At 40.0% G+C, this 12717-nt stretch overlaps 1 protein-coding gene across 1 annotated transcript in view; it reads left to right on the top strand.

Moving 5' to 3' along the window:
• Positions 1-12717, top strand: part of ints2 (integrator complex subunit 2) — a 46657-nt gene that overhangs the window by 19667 nt on the left and 14273 nt on the right. The window contains exons 11-18 of the mRNA XM_062048446.1: positions 751-865; positions 1283-1351; positions 4856-4990; positions 5102-5278; positions 5990-6101; positions 8037-8141; positions 8239-8403; positions 11278-11479. Coding sequence (XP_061904430.1) covers positions 751-865; positions 1283-1351; positions 4856-4990; positions 5102-5278; positions 5990-6101; positions 8037-8141; positions 8239-8403; positions 11278-11479 — 1080 coding nt within the window. The remainder of the gene's footprint in view (positions 1-750; positions 866-1282; positions 1352-4855; positions 4991-5101; positions 5279-5989; positions 6102-8036; positions 8142-8238; positions 8404-11277; positions 11480-12717) is intronic.

Raw genomic sequence — 12717 nt, 5'->3', positions numbered from 1 at the left:
ATTTTCTCGAGGCACAAATCTGGGGAAGGATAGAGAATAAATTTGCTGTCTTGAAGGTCCAATAACCACAGTGGCCTCCATCATCCGTAAATGGATGAAATTTGGAACCACCAGGCCTCTTCTTAGAGATGGCCGGCCGTCTAAACTGAGCGACAGAAGGGCCGTAGTCAGGGAGCTAACCAAGAAACCGATGGTCACTCTGTCAGAGCTGCAGCGTTCCTCTCTGGAGAGAGGAGAACCTTACACAATGACAACCAATGTTCTGTGTGTAAACACATCTGTTAATGCTAATTACTTGTGTTTAAACACATCTGTTAACGCTAACTACTTCTGCAATAGGGCTATGTGCAGTAATACCCGCACTTTAATTCATATGCAATAATTCAGCACACTTGCACTTTAGCACTAAAGCACTTCCCCATCTGCTTTAAGCACTTAAACTACTCTGGTGACTATTATCGATCTGTCAATAATGTAATTATTGGTCAATATTGAATATGATTCAAATTAAGAGTAAGATGACTAATTCAATATTTGAGTGGGGCCTGCGTGCCTCTGTAGTGGAAAATTTGAGCTTTGCGGTCAAAAAAGTTAAAAACCCCTGCTTAAACACATACATTACTCAGAAACAACACACTAGAATGATATGTCCTGATTTATAGGTTTATAAAATTCAGTCCTGTAAATTTAAAAGACCAAAGAGCAAGATGAACTTGTCTCTCATGCACGTGTTTATCCTCCCTTTTACAGTGCTGCTGGTGTGTCTGCCTCTTTTGGAGAGATGCTGTTACTGGTTGCTATGTATTTCCATAGCAACCAGCTCAGCTCCATTATTGAGTTGGTGTGTTCTACTTTGGGAATGAAGGTAAGATGATAGGTGGGAGGAAATCATTGATAAATACGTCAATCCGTCTGGCTGGACTCCAGCCTCACTCCTCTACATTAAAATACTTTCAGCATACATACAGTATATCTGCCAAGACAAGCCATTACCCTAGTGCAGCAAACCTGTTGAGTGTGCTATTGTCTCCTGCATGTGTGTGAGGTACCTGTCCGCCTAAGTGTATGTTCCACTAAGATATATTGTGTAATTGGAATTGAAAGTTCGCTAACGCCCCCAACACCGAGGGCAATCCTACCAATGCATTGTTGTGCTTGCAATGTACTGTAGAGTGTTGTTGATGAAATATGAAGAGAGGAAATAGAAAAGTAGAAATTCTGCTACCTGTGGGCTGTTTTGGTTTGCAGTAAAGCTACCACCTTTCATCTTTTACTTTCATAGATTGCCATCAAACCGAGCTCTTTAAGCAAGATGAAGACCATCTTTACACAGGAGATCTTCACAGAACAGGTGCTTTTATAAGTTCATGTCTATTTTATGCAGTACATGTATTTGTGCAAACTGACAATGTTGTTATACACTTCTTTTCCGTCATTGTTGTGTGTTTGGATGCTACGTGTAATACATGCAAAATGTTGGAAATTACAATGGTGCCTTGACATACAAGTATAATTTCAAAAATACTTTTCACTCAAAACACTCAACTATTGAAATGAATGAAAATGTAAATAATCCATTCTTGGTCTCCCAAAAAAACAGAACAATTTTAACATGAACATGATTTTAAAAAAACAAAAAAACAAAACACTTTTAGATAATAAATATTGTATGAAAACAATATAATGTACTGTAGATTATATTCCGTCCTACGTGTCAGTGTCCGCGACGTAAACAAGTTGACGGATAGTTAACTTGAGGATCCCAAGAAAGACAGAGTCCAGGGTATATCTTTTAAAGGCTTTAGTGATCTTCACAAAGAATACACTTTTCTTTTCCTCTTTTTTTTCGTCTTTTCCTATTGGTCCGATAAACCATTTCCTTTTTTCTTATGTAAATAGCTGTACATAAACCAATGTAATATTTACAAGCCACAAATAGGATTTACATATGAAATAGTTAATAACTCGGGTTAATATACAGTATATGCTATAACTGAGAAAGAGAGACACAAAAACATTGCAAGGTTCTTTAAGGGAGCATGCTAGCAAGCTACATGCTAATTAGCAGCATGCTAAACAGTAAGAGCAAGCTAACGTCGCACAGGACTTACAGACAATATTTCCAAGGCACTTCGTGGGAACATATGGGAGCTCTGAAACACGTAAACATTTCCTGTGTGTGAACTAGTGTGCATTTGACTGCCGTATGGCTACTACCGGAAGCTGGAGGAGGGAGAAACCCACCTTCAAAATAAAAGTTCCTTCTCATTCCCTTACAGTGTTACGTCACACTCCCCGTCTAGTAAAATAACTATACCACTATTTCACACTGTGGAAGGAGTTTGATACAAATTATAGAAACCTAACTTAACTCAGTCTGTATAATTAGCTGCCAGGAAAGGGACCGTCTTGGAGACAGACTTCAGAAAAGTCTTTGCAGATCCAGATCTTGTGACCTTGAGCTTTCTGACGTTCCCATCCTGGTCAGGGAAAGTTTTTGTGAAAGTCTTTGTGACGAAAGCCAGGGGCCATTCGTTCCTCTTTGCTTGATTATCTTTGAGCAACACCAGGTCAGCCTCTTTGAGGTTTTGTCTAACATCTTGCTACTTGTTGCGACTCTGGAGCGTGGGAATGTTTCACGCATCCATCTGTGCCAAAAGGTGTTGGCAAGTTGCTGCACCTGCCTCCGCTACTGGCGGTTCAGATATTTGCTGTTGAAATTTGCAGGATGGGGAAGGGCAGTACAGGACTTCTGCATCAATAGCAAAGCAGGGGTCAGAAGGAAGGGAGATTCTGGGTTTGAGGAGATAGGTGCAGTGTTACTTCTGCCATTAACGTGGGCAACACTTTATAAGCGAGATGTGATTGGCTGGTTTCTTGAAACTTGGAATCAAGGATTCTTCTGGAGACTCCAAACATGCGTTCCCGGGCTTCTGCCATATGGGAGGAATGATGGGGGTTGAAAATCCATATTCACCCTTCCTCACCCAAATGCTTCCTGACAGCAGGCTCTTCGAGATCTGTGAGGACCATGTGCAACTTCTTGCAGGCACCAAAGGAAATTGTCTCACAGTCAGAACGAAGCCGTCTCAGTGCAAAGAATCGACACAAAGTGTTGATGAAACTTGATAATTCCAACGATTCGATAAGTTCAATGTGCATTGCACGTGTGGTCATGCACATAAAGAGCACTGCCCACCTCTTGCTTTTAGCTTGACCTCCACAGGTTTGTCTCGTGGTGACAGACCAGGGAGTGAACACGTCAATTACCACATAAGTAAAAGGTGGCTCTGTGCGGAGAATGATGTTGATGCACCGTTTGGCGTCGACGAGCCGATATCCTGCTGTACGGATGGATCCTTTTGTGAAGACACAACCCTGATGTTTGACCTTTTGGTGGTAGTGGGTTAAAAAAAAGTTCCTGCAGGAAGCGTCTTGTGGGGTCTATTTCGCCATCTCGGGGGATGTGAAAGTCGGCCAGTTTGTTGGTCCATGACCACATTTGTCTAGTACCAGGTGAGAGAGGCATGAATTATAATCTAGAATTTACTTTTAGCAAGCAGAAGCATCCGTCGGCTCCTTTGTGTCAACAATAGCAGTGTAAGCTGGCATTAGCTCACTGCTATCATGTGCCGCTAAAATAGCCGAAGGTATTTAGAGCGCAATATTCAAAATGGCTGACAGAATTTGTGTCATTTTGTGATGTTTACTTTGCGTATCGTAAATAAAATTGGATATGGTTTAATGGATACAATTAAACACAAATAGGCGTATAAAGTAAACTTGTTTTTCCACTCTACTGGTACTTTAAGAAGTTAGACCATTTCCTGCGACATCTGTCTTGTGGGTAGATACTTGTCTTTTAGCGTTTGTTGCTCCCCTTTTGGGTTGTTCATGCTTTCGGGACTGATTGGACGTTTTTGACCTCCACAAACTGTGGTTCTTTCTTCTGTATGCTTTGCTGCAGATTAAGTTTGTGAAGTAGGCAAAGGGGGAAAACAAACAGTGCTGCTTCTTGTACCGTGCCTCCTTAGCCAGTCATTTCTCTTGGAGACTGTGTGGCATCTTTTCAACAATAGGTTTCACACCCCTGGCTGTGTCCAGGTACGAGAGCTCTTGCAGGTATCCCTATTTACCTTGTGAGCATGCTAATTAGCAGCTAGCTAAACTGAAAGATCAAGCTAAGGTCGCACAGGACCATTCCCACAATTACACGCACATACAACGTCCATATGACGCTCAAACAGGTACAGGATTTCCTATTTTTCCAGGGCACTTTGTGGGAAAAAACAACAAATGGAAGCTCTGAAACACATAAACACGTCCCGTGTGTAAACTAATGTGCGTCTGACTGCCGTACAGCTACTACGGCAAACACACCATCAGCAGCTTCTACATATTTTCATAGACCGCCATTTAGATATTGTTTTGACGTCCTTGGCTGGCATTGTGTACTCATTCTGCTTCCGTATGTTGCAGATTTGAAAGCACTATGCGTGCACTGCTTCACAAAGTTAGCTACAGGGGCACACCATTAGGTTTAATGATTTCTTTCTTTAATTCAATGCATATCATCTGTCCGTCACACTCACTTTCTTCACACTCATAATTTGAAAAACAATGTCTTTCCTCCTTTGAAAGTTTGCCCCAGAGTACAGGTCAAGAGAGAAATAGTGTCTCGATTCTTCCTTATGTCTTGCATGTATGGAGGAAATGACAATAAAGACCTTTTGAAGTCAATGAAAAATCCATGAAATAAATAATGAAGTAATTTCAATAATTTGATTGATAATTTAAAATCTAAATTATTAATTTGTTTTAAAACTCATTCCATTTTGGCATAATACATATGCAGGTGGTTACAGCCCATGCAGTGAGGGTCGCAGTGACCAACAACCTCAGTGCCAATATCACAGGATTCCTACCAATTCACTGTATCTACCAGCTGCTTCGGAGCCGAGCCTTCACCAAGCACAAAGTGTCCATCAAGGTAGAAGTTTTGCATGCATCGATCGTCATTAAAATAACAAAAATGCCATACTACCTAGGGCTGACCTTTAAAGCATTTATTTATGCCCGCTGTGTTGTGTACACCTTCCAGGACTGGATCTACCGTCAGCTTTGTGAGACAAACCCCCCCATCCACACCCAGCTGATTCCCCTTGTTGACGTTTACATCAACTCAATCCTCACCCCAGCATCCAAGGCAAACCCTGAGGCTACAAACCAACCAATAACAGAGCAAGAAATCCTCCGCGTCTTCCAGGCTTCTTCTGGTGTAAGTCTTACTGTGGGTTTCACAAGGGCCAATAATATTTTTATTAGGGGTGTCCAGATCCGATATCAAAATACAAGTATGGGATTAAACGTATGTTTTTGCATATAAAATGTCCGATATAATGTCCGATACAGCGCATTTACAGCCAGTTAACTTTACTTGTATTTTAGTCAAGTCATTTACAAAAGGTAATTACATACGGTAATTAAGATATTTAAACCACTCATCATAACCAAGACGTTACTGCTCGACAGAGGACGACACTACACCCACCAGAATTGATAAATAATAATAATAGATTTTAATTTTTAAGCACTTGTAATTTAAATACTACAGTACAAACCAATATTTAAAACAATAACATTTTAGCCATTAAAACATAAAATACTGTGATTAAAAATCTATCAGTGAGGCTTATGAAACACAAAATATGCAAAATAGTGTTTTTTTCTTAACAGTGTCTATTTGTTTTAGTTATTAAAACATTTAAAACACCTGGTCAAGATTTCAGTGTGTGCATAAGTATTTGTTGAGCACATCCAACAATACCACAATAACGATAACCCTGATAATTTTGGTCACAATAACCATGATGTAACAAACAGTCATTAATACATTTTGTATCATTAAATTTCGGAATATTACAAAATGAAGCCGAACATCAATAATCAATACATTCATGATAATCAATTTCAGCTCTTTCTTTCTCAGCAAGGAGACAGTCGAGGAGGAAGACAACGCTACTCCATCACCACCCAACTTCTCATCCTCTACTACATCCTATCGTATGAGGAGAACCTCCTGGCTAGCACCAAACAACTGGGTTTGTACACTCAATGTTGTCAGTCTTTATTTTGTGGCTCACAAGCGCTTGATCCTCTAAGCTGAAAGAGATTTTCTCTTTCTATTGACATGCAACCGCTTATCTTTTCCACTCTGAGCTCAATGTTGGCAGTTTTATAGAAAATAAACACTGGGCTGACAAACAGCGGCGTGCAAAAGCTAACTAAGTTATTCTAGGCGGTTTATATTCTCTTTTCCTTGACAGGCTCTTTTGCTCTTCATTAAATCAGATTCATGACTGTTAATGGCCATCTTGTGAATTGGTCTGTTTACTTAAGTGCCTAAGACTGGAATAATTGCAAGAAGTTCTCTCAACAAAAAGTCACCTGCATTACAGTGCACACTAAATTATACATGTATACTAGGGATACTCGATATTGTCTCTCCTACCGTTATCCCATATGGCGCTACTGCCCAGCACTGTATTTCCCAGATCATCCATCCATTTTCTACTGCTTGTCCCTTAATGTGCTGGAGCCTATCCCAGCTGCACTCGGGCGTAAGGCAGGGTACACCCTAGACACGTCGCCACCTCATCACAGGGCCAACACAGATAGACAGACAACATTCACACTCACATTCACACACTAGGGCCAATTTAGTGTTGCCAATCAACCTATCCCTAGGTGCATGTTTTTGGAGGTGGGAGGAAGCCGGAGGGCCCGGAGGGGAGAAACTGCAAACTCGGCACAGAAAGACCCCAAGCCCGGGGATCGAACCCAGGACCTTCTTATTGTGAGGCACACGCACTAACCCCTGTGTCACCGTGCTGCCATTTCCCAGACCGATACCCATAAATAAGGATATATTGATGGGTATGTAAGGGGACATGTGGTGTAATATGATACTAGTATTGGCGAATGCCGATAATGATGCGATACAATGTCAACAGGAATCAAACATACTCGTATTATTTTGTAGTGTCAAATGTTTTTCTTTAGAGGTGTCCCCATATGTTTTCACTTCCAATGCAATACCGATATTAGAGCCTTGAGTATTGGCCGATATTGATCTAATATGATATCAGCAGGATTTATACATACTTTTCTTATTTTGTAGTGTGGAATGTTAAAAAAGGTTTGATCAAGTGAAATTAGTCAAACAGAAAACAACGGTAGTAGTGAAAAACACTAACCTACTTATTACTAACTGTCTGGAATGGACTTGTGCGATCTTTAAATTAAAGTGGAGTGATGCAGTAAGAGAATGATGCGAACATGATTGTTACTGGACACTTTCTAAATCGCTTCTGCCTTGGAGACTGAGTATGTGTAAGGAATATGCAACTATAACTATTTGACCTTTGTTTAAATTGAGAAATATGCTGTATTTGACTTCAATATTGTTAAATGAAGGGCACTTATTACATATGTATAGCTTGTGTGTTTAGCTGTTGTGTAGCCTACAGCCTAACATATTTACCTTTTGTAAATTACTTGACTAAAATACAAGAAAAGATCAACAGTGTGGGTTTATTGGAGGACATTTAGTTGTTAACTGGTTGTCCAGCTTTGCACAAGTAAACACGCTGCAGGACATTTTAATACCGGGCGGTATAGCTCGGTTGGTAGAGTGGCCGTACCAGCAAGTTGAGGGTTCCAGGTTCGATCCCCGCTTCCGCCTTCCTAGTCACTGCTGTTGTGTCCTTGGGCAAGACACTTTACCCACCTGCTCCCAGTGCCACCCACAGTGGTTTAAATGTAACTTAGATATTGGGTTTCACTATGTAAAAGCGCTTTGAGTCACTAGAGAAATGTGCTATATAAATATAATTCACTTCACTTCACTACATGCATGCCCATATCACCCAATACTTTTTGCTGACATCAGACAGATTACAAATCGGAAAACCCTTAGTTTGCCTCTTCTGTCCTTTCTTAACTTCTGTTACTACTTTTTTCCTTTTTTTTGCCAGCTTTAATGCAGAAAAAGCCGAAATCATATTCTGCAGCACTGATGGACCAGATTCCCATAAAGTACTTAGTTACCCAAGCCCAGGGGCTGCAACAGGAGCTTGGGGGTGAGAATATAAAAATGACGCATCATGACAAAAAATAATAACTACTAATTCTTGCTCATAATAAATTGGTGAAAACAAAATGTGTTTGTGTTGTCAGGCCTGCACTCTGCGCTGCTGAGGCTGCTGGCCATCAACTATCCTCACCTGTGTCTTGTGGAAGACTGGGTGTGTGAAGAGGAGGTGACGGGTACCCTGCCCCTGCTGAGGAAGATGATGCTCCCCAGCAACACCTGCAGATACAGTCAGAGCCAGCTCCACCAGGGTGCGCATCATGTTTGTGATATCATCAAGTGATCATAGGTTAAAAGACTAGCAGACATTCCTGCATTATTTTTCTATTAATAGTTCACATCAAACAACTTGTTTAGAACTTGGCGTTTTAGTTTAGATTTAATACTAAATGTATATTTATTGAAACTGAAAAACTGGATCCAGGAACACCTGGCTCCTTAATTATAATATTATTGGAAGTTCACATTTATCAGTGTTTACTGTTCACTTGAAGAGCTGTCAAACATCTAAGATTAATATAGAAACTATTTGGCCAGGGTTTTTTCAGTCTAAACATCATACTGTCAATTGATCTTTTAGTGCAGTAATTAGTAGGAGGTGGGTGAATAGATCCAAATATCGATCATCTCGATACCAATGTGAGTATTGGTATCGGTTCAATACTAGCGTGATGAATTCGACATTTTTGTTGTAGTTTCTCTACTGTAGGTTCAGCAGATCACTCAGATTTGTTCACAGAGTTTGTGTGAGTGCAGCATCTCTCTCAGTTCTTATGCGCAGCGCTCCTCTCCACCTCTGAGTCCACTCACCCAGGCACCTCCCCTTCTATCCCTCTCCCCGCTGCCTGCCAGTCAGAGCAGAGACGATAATGAGATGGTGAGGCGTGCTGTGTGGTGCTATTTTACAGTGTCACGACACAGAGAAACTGCGAGCTGTGAAATATGCAGTAAAGCTATACGATCCTGTGGTAACACTACAAACGCTGTACACCCAAACGTAAATGCTGAGCTGCAAAGCAAACGGAGGGAACTCCCCAAAACCAAACCACACCCCCTGGCGCAGAAACAGACGTCACTGACAGAGGCCTCTTAAAAACCTCAATAATATCCAAGTAGCATATTCTAGAAGTGGAAGTTATTTACAGCCTTAATTATTGTTGTTTTTCAAAGTGTAATTTGTGGTCAGAGATGTAATTTAGCAAAGGGATTAAACTATTATCATATATTCAGTCAGTTGAAATTCATCTTAATGGTTTTACTGGAACTCAAAAATATACACTTATAAGATTTGCAGCCTCCTTCAAATCTGAATCTGATTTTCTTATTTGGCTTAATATTGTTGTCCTGTGTTTTATTATTATCATAATCAGTTAGTCAAAGGCAAAATTAGAGAATCATTTAATGATCAGGCATTTTCAAGTAAAAAGTATTGGTATCGGCAATGCTGCCCCTCTAATTACTTGTTATCGGACTGATACCAACATTTGCAGTATCGCCCACTGCTAATAATTAGTCATGATACATCTGAGCAAAAAACATGAAAAGCCGAACAAAAATGTTTACAAATACAAAATAACTTTTATCTGTTACTTATTTTTTCACAAGTTTGTGAGTAGGAATGGGTATTGTTCACATTTTTACGAATACTAGTACCAAATTGATACTTTTGAAACGGTGCCAGTGCTTAAATGGTACACAAATCGGCACTTGAAAAATGCAAAACCTAAACATTTTTGTTTACAGTGCCTTGCTTATCTTATTATTTTTACATAATTTTGTGACATTCAAGTTGAGTAGACTAGTAATTTAAATATTTCAATAATATAAATAAAATTCTAATGCTGTAATACGTTCAAAATAAATAAATTCCTCAACAAATTCTCAAACTTATCGCAGCTAAACCAACAACGATACAACACAGAGAATGTGCAAAAAAAAACCAGACTTGCTGGTTTTATGTGGATGCTCATAACTCCGATGTTCGTGAATGCATATCACTTGTCTTGACGGTTGATTGGTGCATAATGAGTTGGGGGTATTGTTTTTCCTGTAGCCTTGTTGTTATCTAAGGGCCGCTGTTGGCGTGTTAAGGTTGACAGTAAAGTTTAAAAAGACTGTCAGACTCTGTGTGCGTACCTACAAGCACTTGTTGCAGGTTGCCAAGTCTGCATTGATTTAGCGTTGAAATGAGGCTGGGTTGTTTACTACTGTTAACGTCAGCACGGGTAGTATTATGGAACCAAGTTTTGTGTCAGTGCTTTGAGATGGAGGGCCCTCAGCAGCACCTGCTGCTTGTTGAGAAAAGCACTGACTTGATAGCAACTGCACTGCTGAGATTGTTTTAGAAATGTAAAAATCTTGAAGACTAATAACCTTCATGTTAGTCTTTAAAAGTATTCACCACGACCAGAAAATGTTAGTAAATGTTTTTTTGAAAGAGACAGAAGGGTCTGAATACTTGCTTAGTGCAGCCATAAAGTCACCAACACTGATCCCAAATCTTTATTCTGTAGCAGACCATGGGTCTCATGTGCAAAAAGTTGCATGGCTTTTCCTACTAAATATCAAATCCCGAAAACTGCATATGTCAGTAAAAATTCAGATGTATGAAAGTGTTCCCATGCACATGTATGAAAGTGTTTGCATGCACAAATCCAAACACATTTATTTGTTACGTCGCAATTTACTTGAAATCGACCGCAAACGTATGCGTGGCTTGGCACGCCCAGACCTTATAAATATGCAAATCATATTAAAAGTAGCCATGTGACTGAGAATGGAACGCGCTGCCCAACGAGGACTCAGTAGAAGGTTTTTCTTTTTCCTGCTATAAAAAACAGCACACAGGCAAAAAAAGAATAATTGGTCAGGCATCAGGAACCAATGCACTTCCCCTACACAGGCTGAAGATGGTGTCAAGCTGCAGGCAAGTCGCCGGTAGTTTGACGTTTTTATTTTTTTGGTTTCTGTTTTTAGACATAAATTTATAGCCAAACTGATGTTTGAGGAATTTAGGACGATGTCATGTTTCTGTTTTTGCATGCAATGTGTGTCACATATCACACATTGATTTATTAATGTTTCAGACTTCAATTGATTCATCTGTTTGCATTTGTCATGACCAGCCTTCCAGAAGTTACCATCCAGCAGTCCCAGGCTGATGCGAATCCTGGAGCAGTTGACACTTCTCACACCCGGAGACCTGATCCCTTATTCAGAAGCCCTCACTGCCAGCATGGCTCTGCTGCTGGAACCTGCTGTGCCACGTCGCATCCTGCAGACCCTCAACAAGCTTTGGATGGGCCTCAACACTGTGATGCCCCGCAGGTACGTGATTGGACACAGTTACAGTATATGTTGGAGAGAGTACACTGAAGTATAATTATAATGGCAAGTTGTCCGCGTGATACATGTGATATAACAACCATAACACCAAATCAATGCAATTTAAAATAAAAAGGAAAGTAATTTTATTTTAACAGAAACTATACAGTTTAACATTCTTCCTAAACAATGCAGCTCAGAGTCAATAGCTAATACTAATTTCCAACTCTTTAAAGGGGAACTGCACTTTACTTGGAATCGTTCACAATCCTTATGAGAGACAAGAAGACATACGTTTGGGTTTTTTTTGCAGCCTAACGTGTAAAAATCGTCTCGTTCTATGTGGCTAATGGGAGCCATCAATTCTACCTCTAAATCACTTTAAAAATACATTCAAAAACCGCCAACAATATTTCATTTATGTTACGTAACCTGTATAATAACCAAGCTGTAGCGACATTGTTATTGTAAGAGCAAACACGGAGAAACTCCTTTTTCCAGCGGAGTAACATATAGACATGCTTTGTTATTAGCCAAAAAAAGCTAACTACGGCAAGAGATATGCTAGCTTCTACATCAGCACCTGAATCACGTTTGAGTTTGTAATGCAAAACACAATGCAATAGGACACCAATTTGTATTGACTGAAAAACATGAACAATCATATTACAGTATCTGTAAAGTATTGGCCCACATTTCATGTTTTCTTTGTACAAAGCTCGCTCGACAGCGTATGTAGTTGTAATAACACGCATGACGTGCTGCGTGTATCATGAGCAATATTAAAGTGACTCACTCGATGGACAGTCGTGCGCTTGGTCCAGCTGGCCGGGGACCTTCCAGTTTATATTGGGTAAGCTCTCCATTTATCATATAGCTTGGCTCCCAGTTCCACATTTACAGCGTCAAATTCACGCCGACCTCACTCTCTCTGCATCATCTGCTCCAACGTCTCACCCTCTTTTTGTGTGCTCGCTTCTATAAGCAGCAGTTCATCCTCCGTATATTCAGGTTAAAAAAAGTAAGGTTGTGAATCCTTATTTGTCCAAAAATATTTATTTTTGTTTTCTGTTACCAAGTCTACCAGTTCCGGCAATGCTTAAAATGACCAAAATAAGCTAAATATTGTACATATCAGATATTGTTATGAACGTGTCTGTTACAACATTATATATACTTGCAGCTTTTACTGTATATAAAATGTTGATGGAGGGTTTTGAAGTTGTTTTAGAGGTTCTGTG

This window comes from Entelurus aequoreus, linkage group LG05, assembly GCF_033978785.1.
Source record: "Entelurus aequoreus isolate RoL-2023_Sb linkage group LG05, RoL_Eaeq_v1.1, whole genome shotgun sequence".
Taxonomy (NCBI): domain Eukaryota; kingdom Metazoa; phylum Chordata; class Actinopteri; order Syngnathiformes; family Syngnathidae; genus Entelurus; species Entelurus aequoreus.
This window is presented reverse-complemented; position numbering and strand designations above follow the sequence as displayed.